Here is a 23,511-nt window from a genome sequence, read left to right as displayed (position 1 = left end):
GGCCACAATGTATTAATTTAATTTTGTATGTAATCTGTATCCAATTAGAGGAAGCAGTGGCTAACCAAGAGTTCTAAGGAAACCTGCTATGTCAACTACAAGATTTCTTAAAGGTTTCATAAAAGGTTAGGATTAAGACTGCTGCTGCTGAAAGTAGGTGTAGTCTCATCCAGCCCTACCCTGCTCACTGCCAACCTCTTTCTTGTGTTTGCTTCAGTAATTACACAGCCCTGAAGTGAGTAGGATCAGTGAACAGGTATTACTGAAGACTATTTATTTTAAGTGTTACTTTTCAGCCTAATCAGAGCACTGACCTGATGAGCTGCGTCTTTGCCAGTGTTGATGCAACAGAAGCAGCTGGGGTTGGAGGGAGGAAGAGACCATTGTCTTTTCATCAGTAATCCTGTTTTAGGTCATATTAAGTTATGAAACCACGCTCTGAAACCACTGTGTGTTTTGTTGCTGTGCTGGAGGTTTCTTCTTTCCTTTCACAAAGTGTCCAACAAAACATGTATGTACCTCAGCCTTTTTAATGCAAAGTGCTTCTTAATGCAGCGACTTTGCTGTCACTGTAAGCAATCTGACTCATCCACTGGGCAAGCATCTGCCGAAATCAGATGTTGTTGTCTACATAGCAGAGTTGACACAATGCCATTGCTTACATCCCAGTTTGCAATCAGGCATCTTAGTGTAAATCCACCTTCCTCAGTGTTTTGAATTAATGTGTAATCTCATGAGTCGGAGGATCTGCTTGGTTATGTATTTTGTTTACTCGCTCCACTGTGTCTAGGAAGAGCATGGAAAATGGAGGTAATACCTCCTTGAGAGGGCTTGGCTGGAAATCATCTGTCATCATTCAATACAATATGCTCCAAATTATCACAAAGCAAGTCCGCAGTAGATGCAGAATTTAAACCCAAGTTTCCTGAGTCCCCTGACAGAACACTTCTTGGCTGATAGTAGTATTTGAGGAAATGCAAATTATTTTTTAAAAAATCATAAGACTGTACTAAGCAGAGGAATACTTGTAGATTTAGAAAATGTAATTATTGTTAATACATGTAAGGTACGCAATTTTACAGAATACTTGAAATGTAAGCTTTAGTTGATTCAGACTTTCCACCCAAGATGGTAGTGATTTTTCTCATTTTGAAGATATAAACGGAACTGTGAAAATTATAGATTATGCTTTTTACATATATATATATATATATATTCATCCCAGCAGACATTCTGGTAATTTGTTTGGAGGCTCGTGTATGTTCTGGCTTGTTTCTAAGCAACGTGTTCCATAGCAATAGGATACAATACAGATTGTCCTATACCCTAGTCATTTAAGCTTCTCAGCTGATGATATTGTTATGCTTTATATTTTTGTTTTAAATGTTAAGTTTACATTTAGCTATCTTTCCCATCTAGCTTTTCATTTTCTACTTTCACTATGATGATGTTACTTCTGGAAAGAGTTATGTGTACATCATTACTGGCTTACAGACAAAAGCTTTAAATCACAGTGGTATAATTTAAAAGATTTGGAAGTCCTGCAGGGTTTCCCTCCAGAATTCTGAAGAGATTATCTGAAATGGCCCTCAGTCTCCATTCACATGCTTTACATTTATCCAGAACATTTCTAAGCTGAAACAAAAGTATGACTGAATAATTGCTTAAAATGAGTATGCATCAGAGGCTGTTTCACTTTTCTTAATTATTTTGGGTATAGTCTTAGCAGAAAAATCACATATACAATAATGGAAAAAAGAACATGAAAAGTATATAAAAATAAGTAAGGAATTTTTTTATAAAACCAAGTAAAAATAAGTAAAATACTTTCTTTTTTTAAATGATAACCTGGCATATGTGAAAATTTTGAAGACTGAACCCGATATAACATATTCACTCATGTTTAGATGATGTCTGATTTCTTTAATGATGAATTATTTTTGAGTTAAAACTGAGAGTATTTAACATACTGTATCACCATCTTCAGGCTGGTGGGAGGCAAGTACCACGATTTTAAATGCATTTTATCTTTAAAATGCTGGGTAACTTATTTAGAATCACTTCCAACAAATTACAGGTAGCTAAATATTTTCATGGTTTTTCCCTCTCCTTCCTTCGTTCTTTGACATGCCATATAAATGAAAGGAATGCTACGTTACCAAATTTCTGACTTTGGACACGTGTGGAATGAGTAATGCCAGGTCCAAGCTGGTTACCATATTCCATAACCTTCCTGAAATGTGTACCTTGCATAGCACCTGCTCTTTTTTCTACTTACTATACAAAACATTCGGTTTATTAAATTTTTAGTTTTATTCACAGAACAAATATTAGTTGAAAAGATTAACTGGTTTTGTCTCAATAATGCATTTAATGAATTACTAATAGAGTACAACACCCCATATAGAGCTGAGGGAGAAACAATCGCAACTCAGGAGAAAGCAAAACATCTGTCTCTGGAAAATTAACTTAGTGTAAATAACACTGTTTAGAAAATGCCATATAAACTTTTAAGTCCAAGCAGATGGAGTTTGGGGGTGCAAGGGTAACAACTGAAAGAGGCAGCGTTAAGTACTTGATACTCAATTTCTGCAATTCTGTAACTCGCCCTGTGCTGTGAGGTTGGTCCAGAATTCTAATACAAAGCCAATGCTTAGATCACTTGTATAGTCCACCTACCATCTGATAAAATACTCTCTTCTACTTTACTGCCACCCTGCTGTTCATATACTTATATTAATGTTATAGTCCTGATGCAAATAACTAGTTATAAATGACTTCAGCTGGAGGATACAATAGAATAGTTCATCTCCTGCAGCCGCGCTTCACTGCAACTAGAACGTCTGTTAACATCTATTGCTCTGTGTTTCAACCTCAACATGTTAGAGACCTTGGCTGCATAAAAGCTGTTTTAAGCTGGCAGGAAGAAAGGGAGGCTTTCTGTGTAACAGCTTTTAATTTAAAGGAAACGGCCCTATTTCCAGCACTGTCTGTTTCCATGGCAGCCAGCCTAGCAGCCTGCACTGGAGTTTCTAGGCTCTTGGAAATTTCCAAGGGAGTATGCAGGAATGTTGGACATTACATTTTCCCATTTTTATTTGCAGTTTTAAGGGCTTAAATAGCTAATATCCACTGGATTTTAACTTTGGATAGATGATTACATGCAGAACATAAAATCTTGATGCATCATTTTTCTTCTTGCTGTCATTTGAACGAACCGTTTGCAGTCTAATGAATGCCTTCTCGATGGTTTAGTGTCTGTTTCATCTGTGTAATTGTTAAATGGCAACAACTATTTGCCATTTCATAGTACCTTCTATAAAATATTAAATTTGATTTTCAATTAATAGGATATGTAATTAACTGTGTTAGATGTGGAATTATTAGGGCTGGAACTGTGCACAGTATGAGTTCTGGGTTTTTTTCAAGACAAGAAGCAGTGGTGAAAGCTTGTCAATCGGTGTAGATAGCATTGTTCCTGCAGGACAACTATCAATTTATTTTTGGCCTCTTTACATTCCAGTGCTTGTGATTATATAGCGCTACTTTGAGACATCTTTTCCATAGGATAGAAATCACAGATTTGTGACAGAAATCACTTGCTCAACTTTGATAACAGCTGTTTGTTCTAAGTGATTTAATAATACACTTTTATTTTCACTTATTCTACCATCCACCCTGAGTAAGACCTGACTGGACTGCTCTGTGTTTCTTACCTTTCAAAGGGTCTTACACAGAATGTGATGTGTACTTGCATAAGTGCCTATTTGTGCCAACTTTCTTGCATTCAAACCAGCACAGCGCTGTAGCAAGCTATTGAGGATCTGCTTGTTTTGGTTATTCTTAATCTTTATGCCCCTTTAGGGCATAGTGTATGTGAACCTGAACAGTACTCACTGTTTGAAAAGAGAGGCCATTAACTTTATAAAATTTACTGCTATATGTAAGTTTCAAAATAATAAAGTGCATTGGTTAACAGATAACCTCTCCTTTTTGTACCATCATCTCCATTCCCTTGCATATAGAAGTGTTGATTCCCTGATATGCTAACACTGGAAGAAACTCTAAGAGTGGGAGCACCAGCCTCTGGCACTCAGTTTTTCAGGTGGTGAAAAATCTATACCTCCAGTGAAGTCAGAAGACTTCTACTGACTTGATGAGAGTCAGATAACCAGATGTTCTTATTGTGAGGAGGGATTATGCTTTTTGGTTTTGTCAGTAAGTATTAAATAAGCTATATAAGATTTAATGATCATTTTATTGACTGAAGAAAACACATGGAAATTCTGGAATCTCTTCACCTGGTGTTAATCTTAAAATCATACACTGACTTGGAAATAAAAAAGAATACCTGTCTTTCCCCTTCAGTCAACACAGGAGTTTGACTGACCTCTCTGTGCGTGGCTTTTATTCAGAAGCAGTTCAAAGACAATTTCTTACAGTTGCAGTGGTGTGAAGGGGGATTCCTGCCAGATAATGTGAAGTGCAAAATATTTTGTGTCAGTTTTTAGCAACTAGATTTGCTCAGTCATGTTAACGTAGCCCTTCTTTTGCACATACACTTCAAATATGAGGAACAGTATTACTGACATTAATAGTGTATTATCATATCTAAATCTTTGTCAGTTCTGGGCCTTTATTTTGGAGATCATCTTCTATGATTTTAGATGTTATGCAGGTAACTGCCTGCGCAAGTGTAAAAGTGAGAGGTAAACTATCAGGCAACAAGCTGAATGCATTTACCCCAATAAGAACAATCGTTAAACACAGTGTTTGAGTAAGTACCACCCCATGAGGAACTTTGTTTTGTAGTACCTCATGTCTTGAATTCTCCCTTCCCCAGATTCCATGCTGGTTTGTCTGTAAACCGTTCTTTGTAATAAAGAAAAAACAAAACCCCAAAACACAAGAACAAATAGTACAGTGTAAGAACTTTGGCTAATGCCACAGTGGGTTTTAGATTTTTTGGAAGGTATGTCCTAGCTCATCCATCCTTATTAGATTTACCTCTTTTGTGTTACTGACTGTTCAGAAATCTCTTGCTGTATGGATTTCTGTATATATGATAAGCAAAGTCTGTATTAGATTAAATTACATCAGATTTAAACCAACCTGCATTCTAGTCTATAGAGGGTTTCTCACATCATTTATTCTTCTCTTTGAAGATAATTTCATCCCATTTTCCTTATTGAAAACTTGTGATTTAGTTTCTGTGACTCCCATCTTCCCTATCTTTCTGGCTGTTCTTTGAGCTGCTTTCTGTGGGTCCCCATTTCGTTTTAAGCTTTTCACAAACCTCATTCTTATTCCCTTCCTTTCTACCCACTTCAGGTTCATCTCCAGTATAAAGATACAAGTCTGTCTGTAACTTGTTTCTGCTCAGTTGTAGGGCTCAGTCTGTCTAACTACAATGACAATATAAAGGTCATTACTGACTGTAGCAGACCTGTAAACCAAGTATCTTCTTTGACTAGATGTAGCTATGCAACTCATGTACACGTGTTACCATTTCTTCCTTAGAAACGTCTCTGCTTCTTACTTTTTGTCACTGTGGGAGCTAAAAGTATTTTAAGTCCTTATGTCTCTTATTGAGATATAAATATTAGCTTTTTCCCAATCTGTTTGCTTTGGAAAAGCAAAACTTTTTTTCAGCTTTTCAACTTTTTAAAATAATATATTTAGCTTTTTTATTCACAATGACTTTCTATTTAGAAACTTTTCTTTAATAACACATTCAACTGCTCACTATTTAAACAAAAATCAGACACAAAACTTTTTTTAACCTTCTTAATTCTGGAGTTGTTTGCAAAAGCAAACATCTGGTTTTCATCCAACTTTGTTTCTGCTTAACCTCCTTGCTCTGATCAAGTCAAAATATTCAATGATTATCTTCTTACACCATCTTTCTAACTATGAGTCATCTCTTCTTTAGTATTCTCCCTGCAGTGCTTCCCTATTAGTCATGCTACAGGCTGTCTTTTCTTCACTGTGTAATATATAAGTTCCTGATAGTTATTTAATAACTATTTAATGAGTAACTGCACCTTCTTTTCAGTACTTCCACATATTTATGACTTGTCCAGATACACATGGGACAGCTTCAACATCATCCCTTATTTGCTTTGTGATGTCCAGCGTAGGTTAAGAGATGATGGGTAGACAAGTAGTGTTATGAGAGACAATAAGTATATTATAGATATATTTGCTAAAATATGCTAAAGCTTCACACCTGAGTGCATATGGTTTATGAGCAGGTACGTTCTTACTGTTCTTCTCATCCTTCTGCTATACTCCACTGCATATTCTCTTATTAGACTATACATTGTGTAGGGTATGGGTCAGTTTTTACTCTTTCTGCAAAGCTTAAGCCAAATATCTGATCATAATTGAAGCCACAAATCATAGATACAATAAATTCATAAATTATGTAGCAGAGTTTCCCATTATCTACATTTGGAATTAATGTTCATTAAAGAATCAGTTGAAACCAGTTGGAAAATAAGAGATAAGCTACCTACATTCTTACCACGATTTTTTGCTGATTAGATTTATTTTAGTCTCCCTCCCCCATTTCCTGGGCAAATAGCACCTATCATGGCCATGGCCAAGCAGCATTAATTTTCAGGAACTGACAGAAATCGCATCAGCTGCAAACATAAGTAACACATCTACTGGGCTACGTTTTTACAGTGTTGATGCTTCTGTGGTGTAGGGCTGAGTGCAAGCGTGATGTCAGAGGGAGGCACAGCCTTTCCCACTTTCTGATGCACATCACACTGGATGGCACATATGGGGAGCTCCAGGAACTGCATCGCACTCAACGAGTCTGTACCAGCGTGCTCACAGTGTTCAAAGTGTCCTCCTTCTTTGGACACACACATAGTATGTTTCTAGTGCTGTCGAAAGAGGGTTCAAAACAGGACCTTGAACAGAAACTTTGGTACACTGTTTTTTGAGGGTTTTTTTGTTTGTGGGGTGGTTGGTTGGTTTGTTTGTTTTCCAAGAGAAGTTTCAGCAGCTGAATGTACCTCAGACAGACTCTTTCTAAAGTACACTTTAGGGGAATATAAGGAAATACGTATTAGAAGCTTTGCAGTGGTTATTTAGCTTACTTGCATTGGCAAAGTGCAGTGTGAGGCCTTCACGACTTTTTCTCCCACAAACTTGCCAATGAAAACTTGAAATGCAATAATTGCTGAACTGGTGGGATGTGTTCAGACTGTCCAATGCAACTGTATGACCTAACAGTGAGCACTGTCTGTCTTGGTGTAGTGGAATGCCACAGAGAAGTCTGATCCTTTTCATATGAAAGATGAAAAGCTGTGGTCTGAGAGTCATGTCAATATCTGGATCTGGGAAAGCCAGCTTAATTAATAAATAATAAATTTCTGATAAAACTGCACCCCTTTATATGTAATTTTAACAGTTAAACTAATTTCTTACAAAAACACTGTCAAGCTATGTTTTCCTGCACAAAGACTTTGCACATCACATTTGAGATTGCAGTGATACTACTTTAGAACTTTAAAAAAGTAAAGTCAGATAAGATGAAGAACAAGTATCTGTTGTCTGTAGTAGGTTTCATAGAGCAGATGGTGAATGCACTTCCTACAAAATAATTCTCCCATTTAGCCAGCTGTCCAAATTGGTGAATTAGTGAGGGCTTTCAAATTGTTACCATCAACGCTGCAAAACAGCGTGATCATTCTATAGTGTGAAGGTCAATTTCAAAGTTGTTTAACTTTCCCACTTCGGTTTACTAATATTTGAAAGCACTATACTAGCAATGCTTAGGTAGCTGTAGCTGAACCAGCTACACCTACAAAATGGGATTTATGATAAAGTAAAAAAGAAAGTCTGAGTAAAAACCATATTAGAAATCAGAAATACCATGTACCACAAATACATTTTTTTCTTAATAGATGACTTGTCTATCATATGTTGGTAGATGACTCGCATCAGTGATAACGTTCCTGCACCTGCTGTAATATTACCAGCACTTGCTTGTTTATCCACTGTGTTCCAGGTGATGGAATTGAAAAAAATACTAATTCTGATTTACTTACTGTGTCTGATGATCTATATCAGCTCTACCCTGGACATAACTGATGTTGGAGCAGGTCATTTTTTTTGAAGACCTTAAGCCTGAAATAGACGCATATGTTTAAAACTGACTTGTAACTAGGTAAAAGATTTGGTAGACACATTTGTAGCATGTTTAGTGTTCCAAGAAAGCCACATTTAAGTATGGTGTAAATTTGGACCAAATACAGCTGTATAGCATGGATGAGGTTCCTGCCCAGAGCAGGACACTTTTCAGAGCTTTTCAACCTTTTCCATGGCTTCCTAGTTGTGTAAAAGGAAGCAAAGTTTGAGTGAAGAACAGAAGAAAGTCAAGTTTTAATCTACTCAAGACCAAAAATATTGGGTCTGAAATACAGTAGTCTTGCCATGCTGTTTATAAATTTCTTCTTACATCATTTGAATGGGTAAAACTTATTTAAGATTTTTGAAGGGGTTGCCCATTTAGTTTTATGACTAACTCTGAGCTTTCTTGATTTTACAAGCAAGAGAATCCAAAACAAGAACATGTCAGAGTTTTTTGCTTTCCTGTAAACACCACAGCAGTTAGTGAATTTCTCAGTGCTTTGTGCTAGTGCTTAGAAGTAGCCCCAGGGAAAGCAGCTTAACATTGTAAAATTATATCGGATGCTTAAAATTAATTTCCATTGAAATGTGCATTTCTTTGTTTTCTGTACGGCTAAGTTCTGACCCAATATGGTTGGGGTTTTTTTTTCTTAATTCACACTTACTTGTATAAAGCTGGTGGATTTTTAAAGTTGGGCGTACGGTTGCATAAATGTGTGTCTGCACACACTTACCTGCATTTTTGGGGGCAGATTAGACCAATTGGACTTAGAAACCCACGTGGTTTTCTGCAGAAAGATTTTAACTTTCTCTGCCCATGCTCTGAACTTATTGGGAGTGTGTAGCTAGCTACACTACACCATACGCCAAACCCAACCTAGGAAGTGCTGCTGAAAGGAGTGTGTAACAGCACAATTTGAGTTCATTCAAGACTTCAGGCAGCACAAGTTTGCATCTACTAGTAAGAGATAGCATAAGAGGTCATGGCTTACCTAGAGCCACGTGAAATTAAGCAAGACCAAAAATAAATAATTCAAACTATTATAAAATAATTCTTCAGTTTACTTTTTACAGTCATTTAATATTACTTGGAAAATACAACTCATTACTTAAAGCAGGTATTTTCAAGTTTCCAGAGGAACCCAGTACATTTTGAATGACTTTCCATCAATTTACATTTTACTGTTGTTACTTTTTCATTCTCCCATCTCTGTCCTTTGCAATTCTTGTGTAACAATATTGTTAAGTCTGAACAGAACTGTCATGCCACAGCCCTGAAATGTTTGTATTTAAATTCTCAATTTTTGTGTGACACAAGAAAATAATGTCCTTGTTTTCAGGACTTGCTATTCCCGGTCTTAATGCTTTAGGCAGAAGAGTATCCTTCCTGTACTGTAGAACAGGAAATAAGCTGGTTCCTTTTAAATTCTGAAAACAATGAACTTTGTCCTTACCCTAATTTTTTAGAAATTACATTCATTTTGATGTTTTGTACAATGCATTAGTTTGTTTTGCTTCCTTGTGAAACAGAATGGGAATAGCATGTCATAATTGTACATCCATAATAATCTATCAAGGCAGAATTTAAGACTGTAAATATTACATCTTTAATATATTTTTTCTTGACCAAGCATCTTGACCACCTTTTGTTCAAAAGATGAAATTTCACATTAGGGTAATGCCTATATGTGTCTAAGAAACAATGAAGCACTGTGATAAATTGATACAGAAGCAAGGGGAAGAGAACAATAGAAGAAACAAACAACTACTTTTTTTTTTAACTTCTTTTTTTTTTTTTCTGTGGGAACATTTACAAAAAAGGCCTTTATGTCTATGTCCTCCCCTGGGTTTTGTGCAGTTCCTGGTATAGTATTTAATGTCTCACATTGGTTATTCTTACAGTAACAATAAGATGAGATTCTTTGTACACTTTATTAAATGTAATGAAACGTAAGAAGTTACTTCTGAAACTGTAAACAGGTTTTCCAAATTTGACAGTATTGGATTTATTTGGTCCTTTAAATAATTGTGATAACACATATCTCAATTAATCAGGAAAACAGCATTTTCTGATGTTTGGAGAGAGGGTGAGGTCTGTTCCTGATTGCATGACTTTTTTGGTGTTTTTAAATAAGCCAGGTAAAATCTGGCTTCTCTTCAGTTTCTTGTGTGTCAGCAAGATTTATTTAAATGTACAATAAGACTTTATATTTAAAAAAAAAAATCCTTAAGGAAAAATGATCAACAAAACACATACAGCTTTTCTTTTAAAATGCTCTGAAAACAGAATCTCTATTTCAACATAGTGCAGTCATGTTTAAGTTAGTTTAAGACATGTAAGAAGGCTATACAATCATTATGTGTTGTAGTTTATGGTATAAACTCTTTATACCTCACTATGTTTTCTTGATTCTATTATCTAAGAATAATGTTACAAGGGGAAAAAAAAAATAAATCGTAGATTTAGATGTATACTTAATACATCTTATGAGGCCTAGTTGATAGGAAAAGTGGATGTATGTATGAAATACAGTCCCTTTATCAGATGTGACCAAAAAGCAGCAAACAATATAGCTAGGGATTGGAAGCAGTCACTCCAAACGATGTTAGCAGTTGATCCTTAATGACAGGTGTCTTAGAGGTTACTGTCAGGTCTGAATACATATAGAAAAAATATTCCTAAAGTTGAAATACTTGGTATCTTTTGAATAGCATTTTTGTACTTTCAGAAGGATAGTATGCTTACATATGAATGAATGATTGTTTTCTTTTGTCAGTACTTCAGCTGAGGCTACAACAAAGACGGACACGAGAACAGCTGGTGGACCAGGGCATCATGCCACGTAAGTCATTATTTCTAGTAATTTGTGTTACTATACTGTATTAATTATGAACTGAATATATAAAATAATGAAGATAAGCATTTCTGTGAGAATCATGAAAAATAACTTTATCATTTGAAAAGACTTGTAGGATCCTTTTGGTAATCTAAATGAGCATGAAGTAAATTCATCATGCTGAGCAAAGGTTGCAGTTAAAATAGCTATTGTGATGAAAAGGCAAGTATTTGCAGACATAGTCTGATTCTCCTTTTATTTTCTCTCTTTAAATTATGACTAATCTTACTGAAATAAATTGAATTATATAAGGGAGCAGACATCAATAACAAAGCCAGCAGTCTTTAAAGAGTAGGATGGCAAGGGTTGCTAAACAAAAACAAAGGACACATAGAAGTTGTGACTTATGCACCAACAGATAGATCTTCTGCATCGAATCCTGCATGATGGTAGCTGTGATGTTACAGGACATGAGGCAGTGGGTTAGGCTAGGTGTTGTACACTGCATCATGTGACCTAATGCAGAAGCTTCTGTGCCTAGGCCTTTCTTTTCAAGTATGAATACCTTCCAAGGATATGAGAAGAGGCTTTGGTTTTTTGTTTGTTTTTTGTGGTTGGGTTTTTGTGCGTGTGTGTGTGTGTGTGTTTATGCGTTTGGGGTTTTTTTGAAAATTTTTTTGGTTTTAGAACATTTTTTCCAGTTGCCAGAAGTTCGTGATCAACTTGCCACATCTGGAAAACTGTCCAAATTGGTGTTGAGTTTTGTATTCTTTACCAAAACAAAGACTATATAGTGATAAAAATTAAACTAATGCCTTGAGATGCTTCTTTGGAAGAGTTAAGTTGCTGCTGATCACCTTAGTGTGAAGTGTCTCACTAAGGCAGCAACATCACCAAGTTCATAAATACAGTTGGAGACGTATTTATGATTTCAGAATTCTGTAATGCTGACCTTCTGACTCTTTCGCCTGGCTACCTACCATCCTTGATAGCTATGCAAGAAGTTATCAGTTCTTCAGTAAATCATTTTTATCTCTAACTTTGTTCTACCACTGGAATTTAATTGGAGATCATACTGCTTTGACAAGCAAATAATGTTTGTAAATTTGGATATTTGTTACATATGTATGTCTGAGCTCACAGCACTTGTATTTTGAAAGTAAGTAATTGGCATGCTTTATGCAACTGCACTTTATTGCCAGAGTCCATTTTCTCCGTTATTGATTTCAGTCTGTTAGAGATGATGGTTGTTGCAGCAGCAACACTTACGATACCTAAAATCAATTTAGGAATCACAAGAAAGTCCTCCTGAATGTGGATATTTAGTGGCCTAGCATTCAACTGCAGTTAATTCTTTCCTTAGAGGTGTTTTGGTGTTCCTCCACTTGGGCTCCCAGTGACTATAATTATTTAGTATAAGGTCTTCTGACTTGTTTTGGAGATCAGCCTGGCCTCAGAATGAGGGGTGCGCAGGAAGCATCGTGAATCCCTAAGTGGATAGTGTGGGATGAGACCAGCTTCAAGATAATAGGTCCAAGTTGTCAAAAGATTCAACTGTGAAATGTGATGTTTCTTAAAACAAACAAAACCCCACATATCAAAATTATGTCAAGTTATAAATAGCCCAGTGTGCACTGGTGAACTCTAGCCTGAAAGCACAGTATCTTAAAGCTGATCTCTTCTTGAAGGTTTCTGAGTATACAGCAGACTTCAGATTGCTTTGCTAAAGCATCTTCACCTTCTGAGGTCCGTAGTGTTGATCATCTTCAAGAACGGAATGATCTGTTTCTTTTTGAGTGAAACCTGGTAAAAAACTTTGGAACTGTCAGAAAGTGTTAAAGATTGTGTTTTGCAGTATCTTATTTCTGCCAAAAGTGTGGCGAATAAGATGGATTATGCCTGCTGCCATTTCACTTCCTTTGAACAATCCAACTGAGGTGAAGCACTCTACAATTCATATTATTTCTAGCTGAATAGTGTTTTTTACTCTTTTTGGCTATTTAGCAGCTAACCATCATTCTGTTTTCTAATCTGAACATCTGGGGCTTTTACAATTTTTTTTAAAAAATCAGCACAAATAGTTTTTAAGGGACTGTCCAGTTCTCTCTAGTAACAGCAAGTATGAGGTATAGACAGATAGTAAATACAGTGGAATAAATGAAACAGTATTTTGGCATTGTGAACCTTACCTCATAAAATTTCTACTGTGGAACAGTTTTGGTAAATAGACCCCGGTGTACATAGTGAAAAATTTAACTGTTACATCATAATATCTGTTAAAATCAAATATTCCAAGTATTCTGTCTAGGAGTGTTGCTCATCTCTGTTAAATATAAGTGAATACAACTAGGATTAGTCAAATGTAAGCCTGGTCAGATGCAAATGCAACTCAGATAGTGTTAAAAACCCATATACACATACTGATTAGGATATTTCTTTTGGAAATCACTTCCTGTCAATTTAACTCTTACTCTCCCTTCACAGCTTTGAAAAGTCCAGCTGCATTCCATGAGCAGATAAAGAGCCTGGAGCGAGCCAGGGTAAACCACTTTGTGTAACTTGTTGTTAACAGCTGAAAATAGATATCAGTTGTATGCGATACTAAATTCTCTGAGTGCATGAAAAAATTATTACCATTACAGTAATAACATGTGCTTTTATCTTGGAAGAATACATTAAAATAAAATATTGGTATCAAATCTGAGAGGAACTTCCTTAATCCTTCACAGATCGTGGTGGGGCAATAAACTTACAGTCATAGCATAATACATAGTTACCTCCAGTTAAGTATAGGATACTTGGGTAAATTACGCTTGTGCAGTATTTCTGCAGCAGATCTATACTATTGTGATTTTCTGTGGTGGTATGGGATCAAATCCAGAAACATTCACAACTTGTTTGGGGAAGACAGAAATTCATTAGCACTGCTTAACTGATAGAAAAGCAGAACAAAACAAAACAAACCCCTCTACTGCCCATGTTCTAACAGCAATGTCCACCTGTCTGAATGCAACTGCAAATATTCATTGATTGGACATCAGTGATCTATCAAACTACTTCGATTTTTCTAGTAAACAGTAGTTAATGCTATTTCCTCATTTCTTTAAAGACTGAAAATTTTTTGAAGCACAAGATTCGCAGCAGGCCGGACCGGTCTGAGCTGGTCAGAATGCACATCCTCGAAGGTATGTACCCAGCTGTATGTACCTTTTGAGCTGCTATTAGAAGGAACTTTGGTTATATGCTCGGTTTTCTAGCTGAATTAGGCTTTGATATGAATTATTTCTTAAGGTTTATATGCTCTGTTTCTCTCCTTCTGGAGTGTCTGTTGTGATCTGTATTCTAGTCCTGTATAGTAATAGATACATCTATGGCAGTGAAAGTATTCTCAACTATGTACATATTTGCAATTGCATATTGCTTTTATTCTATAATGTTAATTATACCATGGTATATGTACATGTAGTGTACACATTGCTTCAATTTCTACTCGTACCCTAAAATAACCTGACAGCCTTGTACTTTTCGTCCATCACCTCCTCCCCAAACAAACTTGACTTTTACCCTGCCTTGTTACTTTCCTTGTTGCTCAGGTCATTTGGAACAGTAGTCTTTTTATGAATGGGGCTGAATTACTGTGTTTTACCATAATCTCAACAAATAAAGAAATTACCAAATAACTATAATCCAAGTCAATTTAATAGCCATCAGATTTCAAAACATGCATTTTGATACCAAACCCAGATAGGAGTCTCCATATTGATAGATCACATTTGTATTGACAGACTATCTCTGTATTTTCATTGAAATACAATTTTGAAGACCCAAAATTGTGCTAGAAGCTATTTTTAAAGGTAAAGTTTTTAAGATGTTTGTCAAGAGAGAATCCAAAAATCAATGGATTAATTAAACTTTTACCATAGCTCACACTGGTAAAACATTAGAGTGGCAAATGCTGTCTTCAGATTATAATTAGCATTTATTTTATATTCCCTGCTTTATTGTTGGACATTATACAAATGTTCACCAAAAGTATTACTGATGTTAAAAAAGAGGTTATATTTATAGAAAAACATGATCATGGGGATGAACAATATCTACTCATATAATCTTATTTTGGTTATTTGAGAATTTTCAGAATAATACTTGCCTGCTTTTGATAAAAGTGGCATAGTTATTGCAAAGACAAGACAATGTTGTTTGTCATGAAATTGGAGAAAAGATAGAACAGAGTATTCAAATCAATTTATCTTTTTAGAGACCTTCGCAGAGCCTTCACTACAAGCCACTCAGATGAAACTGAAGAGAGCTCGGTTGGCAGATGATCTGAATGAGAAGATTGCTCAGAGGCCTGGCCCTATGGAACTGGTAGAAAAAAATATTCTTCCTGTAGATTCCAGTGTTAAAGAAGCTATTATAGGCAAGTAGAAGTCCCACAGCTTCTATCTGTTATCTATATGGCATTGTGAAAAATAATAATTTAACTCTTGAGGGTAAAGTTCACTAGAAGAAAACAAAGTTTATTACTACTTATTCTTTCAGCTTCTGAGTCCTAAACTCGGTCATCATTTAATTGAAGTTATCCTATTTTTATTTAAAACTAAGTTAGAATTATATAGTTGGAGTATAATACTGTCTTTGAAAAGGCTTGCTTCTTAATAAAAATTATTACAAAATAACCAAACGTAGACATTACTCAATCTGTCATAGGTGTCTGTGTGCACTCCGCATGTTGAACATACCTTTTAATCTCTTATTAAAACAGCTTCTGCTATGCACTTAGTTTTATCAATTCCTTGAATATGATTTAATATGGCTGTCATTATATTAAAAACACAATAAATACTTATGTGCCGTATGTTTAGATTGTGCTGAAAACTGGTAATTTTCCAGCAATTAGCTAATTCTGCCACCAATGTCTAAATTTAATTTGTGTAACTAAAAAAAAAAATTGTTTTGCTTGTTTCTTTGTAAACATTCTAGCAGTTGGACAAGAAAATTATCCTCAAGCTTTGGATGATTATTCATTTGATGAAGACAGCAGTGATGCTTTATCACCAGATCAGCCAGCCAGCCAAGAATCCCAGGGTTCAGCAGCTTCCCCTGGTGAGCCAAAAACAAGTGACTCACCATCACCAGTAACACCAACTGCTACTACGTCAACACAGGTAGAGTTTTTAAATGTTGAAACAAAATCTTCACAGTATGTTCTTTGGTCTGGCACTATAGAAATGGGGCATAGTTTCACATGGAATGAATACATTTGCTGTTGAAAGAAGTGTCTGGGACTCCCATTTGCTGTTTGGGAGTGTATAGACTAGAACCCTGGCTTAGCTGTCGGCAATGATGAAATTCCCATAGACTGTAGTAAAGTCATAAATTCACTGAAATTCATTATGGCCCATAGAAGATCTACAGCTTTCCCAGAAGTTGTTTAAAAGGTCATATCCATGGTTTACTCCAGCTGTTATTGATTACTTAATGTCTGTCTTCATTCTGGGCAAGGTCTTGAACTCGTTTAGAATTAAACTTAGCTGAAACAACAACAGTTGACGTCAATTCCATTATCTCCAGAAAAGTCCATAAAAAATAAGGTTTCCCACATAATTTAAATGTTGTCTCCTGAAGTTTTAAAATAGTGCCTAAGGAATTGGCTATTTAAGAAATGAAAATAACCTTTATGTTGATTTTTCTATGAGGTTTTTAGTATTTTCTCACATTCCTTACAAAGAAAGGAAAGTAACTATGTCTGCCATGGCAGATAAAATGTTGTCTTTATATTAGAGCATTTAAATGTGTGTGTATTTAAAGAACAGTGCATTTGAATGAAAACACTTGACTGTTTTCACAAGAATTGCAAATACAAGTTTTGAAAGAGAACTCTTCTTAAAACAATTTAATTTTGTGATTGGAAATGGACAGTAACATCGCCTACCCTATTTTTAAATATGTTATAAAAGTGCTGGTGTAAAATAATTTGCCAAAACAGTAATGAAACAAACATTATGTGCTACAAATTAATTTCTTTTATCTTCTATTGGCTAATGAAAACACAGGGTTATATGCATAATCATACAGTAATCTGGATGCTTTCTAGAATATTTTGTACAGTGCTTGCTTCATAGGTCTTTATCTTCACCTTTGAGTTAATCAGTAAGTTTATTCATAAATGATATATGTATTTATTTAAGGGTTACTATGTTTAGCTAAAATAGATTGTTTATGATGTTTTCTGACATACCTTAGCTAGTAATTTTAAACTCACTAACTTAAGCCCAGTTAAGAGGAGAAGGCTTTGCTTTTAACTAGATTTCTGCAACTTTCATGGAACTTTTTCTCTAGACTGAGAAAGAGACCCAAATTAAGGCTCCAGTAGAGGGATAGGCAAGCAAAGTCATCATATGTTGTCTGACGGCAACTAGCTTCAACAGTCAGCAAACTCCAAACTAGCCAGCTTTAACAGTACTCACCTCCACTCATGAACAGCTTGTTCATTTGAGACTGACAGAGCTAAGTAAATGACAAACTGTGCTTATATTCCGAGCTATACTTGCCTAGAGGAGCCATTAGTTTGTGTTTATGTGTTGAAATGACATGTTCTATAGTTATCTACTACTATCTACTATTCTATAGTAGATAGAAAAAAAGTACTGCAAAGTTCATATTCAAAAACAATGCTGGAAACAAAGTACGGCCCATCCATTTTATTTCATTGTTCCCTAACATACGGATTAAGATGTGAATTGGGTTTCGTGTTGAAAGAATGTAATTTGTGTTGAATAAATTGAAAACAAACCACATGAAATTAGATTCCTAAGTAAAGAGTTACGTTTCTAATGGAGAATTAAATAAAAATACTCAAAGCAATACATGCCAAAAGCTTTTCAAGTAGGAAGCATAAGATAGATATGTGATTGTAGCAACAAAATAACAGAGCACTTGAACTTGATTGAAAAAGCACTTCAGATAGAACTTCAATCCTTTGCTTATGGATTTCATAACATATTACAGCTGCTTCTGTGCACAGATCTAAAATGTGAAGTTGCTCTTCTGCAGAATAAAACAGATGCTTACCTTGTTGTTCCTTTTGAAATAAATAATAACAGCACAGCATGTCTCTACAGGAGATGTGTCTGGGAAATTGCTCCTTCATTCTTTTAATTTCCTCTGACAAATTTTACATTTTATTACAACATAAAATACAAAGAATGTTTTGAAAACAGTGGAGTGCAGCCAGAGTTCTTTTCAAGGCTTCCTCCTCCATGCATTTCCAGGCCTCAGAGGATGTAACATAACTTTGAGAACCTTCAGCTCTTGTTGACTGATGACCTAAAACTTGCTTTAACCTGATGTATTTGCATCTGGTAAGCATTAGGCATTTTATACACCACTCTAAACAGATCAAATTGTGGTGTTCACAATTCTGAAGACATTGAACAGTTATCTTCTAAACAGCTGAAGTATTTTGCTTGATGAGACAGAATATAATGACAGTTTTCTTAATATATTCACTGTAGCTTGGTGACCTGCTAGATGCTTGTTTGCAGTTAGAAGGTCCAGAAACCATATTATCTGTAATTGGAAATAGAAGATCTGTTCAAAGAAAATAATCTTTACATTACTTTATGAAGTAATCAAGTTAAGAAGTTGAGACCTGTTAATTTAGGTTTTTAATTTAAAATTTTATCAAGTAAATGATATGCACGGTTCATTGCCTCATCTAACACTTGCAAGTTAAATTGGGAAGTCTGTAAAAAGCTTTGTATTTCATGTAGCCATTAATCCTTTGTAGCTTAGGATAACAACTAATGTAAGGAAAAAGTAATATTCTCTATGGCAAGACAAGAATGTTTAACACCATGTTTTTCAAGCAATATGAATTAAAGAGCTGGGGGGGTTGGTGTTGGGGTGGGGTTTTTTTGGTTGGTTGGTTTTGTGTTGTGGTTTTCTTTTAAGTTATTAACTTTTCCATTTTAAAGAGTTTTGTTGTGCTGTCATTATGGAGTTGTTTTCATAGCCTATAGAGGGTTGTTAGATAGTGTGTTTGAAGTCAAGTTATTTGTTTGTGTTCAAGAAGGATCGGAATGAGGGATGGTAAAAGATTATGTAATGAAAAAGCTGAAGTATCAAACATTTAAAATACTTTTTAGTTGGGACTTCAGGAAAAGAAAATTTAAGAACCAGGGAAAAATCATGAGATCATTAGAATTCTCCTGTGCTTTATGGTAATACTGTTCAAGACAGACTAAGTGCTTTTTTAAATGTTACTGCTGTAACTACAGTCAGCCTTTTAAACTTGATAGCAACACGAGTGCAGTATGTTGGAATACAGCATCCAGAACCCTTTTTCAAAGGGTAAGTCCCTCTAAAGTCCCCTGCCAATTCTTATGCAAGTCCAGCAAATCACAGATACTGTGTAGATATCAGATGCTTTCCAGAGCAAACACTTTGAAAGTTGGATATAAAAATAGAGGCATTTATATCTTCAGCCTGCCACCATAAACTGACACAACCCCAAGACTGGCATGTGTGCAGTGTTTCAGTGACTAGGCATGGCATACTAAATCTTGCAATGTAGTAAAGCAGTATCAGGAGCTTTTCCTCTGGATGGCTGCACTACGGAAGGATCAAAACCACTATACAGTTTAGATAGGTTACAGCAAGCTATCTATAGCTGCCTGTTGGCAGCTGATGGTTGGAGATGCAGCAAAATGTATAAAAGAAACACAGAGATAGAAGGGAAAATTATTATAATTTAATTGTAAGCAAAAGTCAGAGAGCTTAGTGTGTGTAGACTGGCAGCTTGATAATTGCCATCCCAGAAATACAGAAGAACCAGGACATAAAGTTGCAAGATGTGTACCAAGTGTTTTTAAGCAAACTGATTTAAGTCCTTTGTGGTACAATCTCATGGAAGAATCGTAGAGCACAAGAAGAAATTAATTAGGGAGAAGTACCCATCTGACTTAATTAGAATGCAAGGTTTTAGAATGTATTCTGAAGAAAAAAGATATTTACTGATAGGAATAGAAGGGAAATGGATGGGCTTGACCTAAGAATGGGTCACGTAACAAGATGGAAGGCACAGTCAGCACAGAGTAGGATTGTTGTTATGCAGAAAGCACTGGTTGATTTGGCTTTTAGGAGAGAAATGGAACTCCAATAGAATGGAATAGTTCTTATAAAGAAAAATACACAACACCTCTTCTTCCTATGACAAAGAAATGTGGAAACATGGGGACTCTGACTCAAGAGAAGACTGAAGAGGAGGACGGTTGGGGTGCAGTGGTCAGCAGTAAACTGACTGTGACCTACTGTGTACTTCCTCTGTAAAGCTGCAAGTATGTCAGAAGAGATGATTCCAGCAGAAGTGTTAATGCGACTATAAGGATCCAATGAGACCCCATATGGGATATCCTATACATTTCCAGTTACTTACAGCTTTCATTAATCTTTCTTGGATATAACACAAACAGGAAAGGATGATCAGAGAATGAAAAACCTCTTTTATGAGAAAAGAATAAAAATTTGTTTGGGTAGCTAGAAAAACAAGGGCTGAGATCTGTTTATGTACGGAGTCTATATCCCATCAGAGGGATATTCGCTACAGAAGAAAATGGGTTTTAAATCAGAAAACAATTTCAGCACAGAAAAAAATTGATATGACAAAGTTAAGCTCAGTGAAGTTTGGTTGTTATGTGGAAAACTTTGGGGAATTTTCTGGTAGGCGTAATGGTGCCAGGAAAAGAATAATAATAAAAAAGTCCTAAGTCTGTATGCAATTTCCTAAGTTTATAGAAGAAATTACACATGTGATGTTTGTAACAGCAAGGGAACAAACTCGGTGAAGTTCAGGCTACTGGATTGTACCTACACAGTAATATAATTGTGCTGTCAATCAAATACAGAAGAAATGCACCTCCTGGCACAGTCAGAGGTGTGGTTGCCATGAAAATACAATAGGAAGCTGTCTCTTCAAAATACATCTGCTTTGCTGCTGTGTGATCATTCTGAAACAAGATGTTTGTTTTCCTATGTTGATGTTTGACCTTCATGAAGGAGAGGCTTTTCTGACAGTACTAGTTTGGGTGGTAAGATTCTCCTTGCTTACACAAGATTCTGACTTCACAGACAGAAAACAGTGAAGGCTTCAATTCTATAGTAATAAAGCAGTATAACTTCAGTAGGCTGCTTCAGTGTATGTGTAGTGTGTCTAGGGTCAAATTTTATTGTTGCTTAAAGCAAAGTAGTAACAAATGGTGGTATCTCTGCTAACAATTGCTAACAATGCATTCCATTCTTCCTTTAATTATTTTTAACCCTTATGTCTTGTTTTATTTATAATTAATAAAATTGTTTGAACTATTTTTCGGTACTTAGTTGCATATAAAAGTATAGAAATTAGTTATATTCTTAAAATCTATAATTCTTTGGTTCTAGAAGCCTTCATATATGAAACTTGTTAACGATAACAAGAAAGATGTTTGTTTTCCTATGTTGATGTTTGACCTTCATGAAGGAGAGGCTTTTCTGACAGTACTAGTTTGGGTGGTAAGATTCTCCTTGCTTACACAAGATTCTGACTTCACAGACAGAAAACAGTGAAGGCTTCAATTCTGTAGTAATAATTAATTGACATAATCTTTTCCTGTAATTCTGACTGACTACCTTGAATAGAAGACTTCTTTTTTTATCCTTATGCCAGGAGCAAAAGTACTTTAATGACAGCTGTCAGTTCTAGAAGAATTTTGCAATTGCTAAGTTAAGAACTGGCATCAATTAGTTAATCTGATTCTGGGCTACCAACCAGAGACAAATACATGTTAGGAGCAGTTTAAGTAAAATGTTCCTGACTTGAACGGGTGAGGTTACTTCTGAAGGTCCTTCCAGCTCTTTTTTATGATTTTGTAAGAAAGACAAAGAAAATGTTTTCATGATATTTCTTTTTGTTTTCATGTATGTTAAAAGGAGAAACGAATGCTGCAAATTAAAACATGGTGTAAAGGTTATGAAAACAAAGCCCTTCCTAAGGGCTTTTTTTGTATGTTGTTATAAATCCTTTTTGGTTGTCATTCTTTTTACCTGCAGAAAAAACAACAACAATAATAATAATAAAGAAAAATGTTAATGTTGGAAAAATATTTATTATGATATACTACAAAAATTGATATTAAAATCAAGTTCTGTTTTGCTTTGGTGAAACTAGAAGTAAATCCTATATTAGTAAAAACAGATTTTGGATACATTTACATGTGGTAGTTAAAATGCAAGCTAAGAAATAAAGGTAAGAAACCAGTTTATCTTATTTGCAATATTTGAAGTGTGCCAAAATGTACACAAGAGTTCTGTTTTTGCCATTCCTCCTAAAAATATTTTGGGAATTTGACATGATAGTAAGTTGTCTTAACCTTTTCACATTTTTTCAATTTTTCAGGTGGTGGATGTTTTTAATGTTTCTCTTTTTCCTTATATTTTTTTAATACTAGTATCCACCTTTAACCTCTCCAGTTCCTGAATTTCTCAAAACTCCCTCTACAATTGAACAGCACGTTACACGTTCTACTGCTGCAACCACCCTGACCACAAATACTGTATCTGCAGCAAAGCCTGGGCCAACGTTAGTAAAGGTAGGTATCTGTAATAATGGCATCTGAGGACGATGTTCTTAATCTATGTCCTTTTCCAATGCTGTGTTTAATGAAAAAATACATCAGTAATGTTATAGTGCCTATAACTAACAACAACTTTTATTAGTGTTGAGGAGAACATACTGGGTTGTTGACTGAAAGCTTTTGTATGCTAAGATCAACCATTAACACTTGTAGGGACTGGCTCATTATTTCAAGAGGTCCTTACAGTACAGTTGACAACATTTTTCAAGCAGAATTATGCATTATATTGCAATGGAAGTCTTTAAGAAATAAGGACAATAGATTTTTGCAATATTGAGTTTCTGCTTTCTGTTGGTGAAATTAATCTTTTCGAATCTAGTTTTGTACGGACAATAATTTAATAGGAACAGAGGCAGTCACATTCATAGTCTACCTATAACCAAACTGGTAAACAGCACTGCTCCTTTTCTGCAGCTATTTTCTTAGTTCATCTATTGTATAAGCAGAATGTACTATGTGAAAGAAGTTACTGTATCCTTGTATTTGAATATCGGAAGGACATATTCAGTTCTCTTCTCCACACTGACCTAAAAAGCATGGAAGAAAGCATGGAAAACTTTGTCAAATACAATTAGAGAGGGGGTTGTGTTAGATGTCGTCTATAATATTTCATTGCAGCAACTTTGCCCATGGTCTTCAGCTACATGAAATTAATTCTTAGTTAAATGTACAGGGATGACCTCTAATAGTCAATTTCTAGTATAAGTTTGGCTATATCCAGTGATATCACCGGACTTGTACCAGCTTAATTAATGCAGGACCTTAATGACAAATTCAGATATCCCCCAAAACAGGCTATCTGTGTAATAGAGGTGCATGGATCAACACAGGATTTCTGCTTTGATACCTTCTGT

General features: G+C 35.4%; 1 protein-coding gene and 1 long non-coding RNA gene across 4 annotated transcripts in view; one reads left to right on the top strand and one right to left on the bottom strand.

Annotated features, from left to right (window-relative positions):
* LOC138690526 (uncharacterized) overlaps nucleotides 1-23,511 on the bottom strand; it is an 85,496-nt gene that overhangs the window by 36,489 nt on the left and 25,496 nt on the right. For both annotated transcript variants that reach the window (XR_011329299.1, XR_011329300.1), the window contains exon 3: nucleotides 8,067-8,145. This is a non-coding gene — a long non-coding RNA (uncharacterized lncRNA). The remainder of the gene's footprint in view (nucleotides 1-8,066; nucleotides 8,146-23,511) is intronic.
* Nucleotides 1-23,511, top strand: part of MRTFB (myocardin related transcription factor B) — an 85,150-nt gene that overhangs the window by 41,982 nt on the left and 19,657 nt on the right. For both annotated transcript variants that reach the window (XM_069809972.1, XM_009927633.2), the window contains 6 exons: nucleotides 10,926-10,991; nucleotides 13,470-13,525; nucleotides 14,095-14,170; nucleotides 15,244-15,405; nucleotides 15,969-16,153; nucleotides 22,472-22,612. In XM_069809972.1, coding sequence (XP_069666073.1) covers nucleotides 10,926-10,991; nucleotides 13,470-13,525; nucleotides 14,095-14,170; nucleotides 15,244-15,405; nucleotides 15,969-16,153; nucleotides 22,472-22,612 — 686 coding nt within the window. The remainder of the gene's footprint in view (nucleotides 1-10,925; nucleotides 10,992-13,469; nucleotides 13,526-14,094; nucleotides 14,171-15,243; nucleotides 15,406-15,968; nucleotides 16,154-22,471; nucleotides 22,613-23,511) is intronic.

Source organism: Haliaeetus albicilla, chromosome 22 (assembly GCF_947461875.1).
Source record: "Haliaeetus albicilla chromosome 22, bHalAlb1.1, whole genome shotgun sequence".
NCBI classification, from domain to species: Eukaryota; Metazoa; Chordata; class Aves; order Accipitriformes; family Accipitridae; genus Haliaeetus; species Haliaeetus albicilla.
This window is presented reverse-complemented; position numbering and strand designations above follow the sequence as displayed.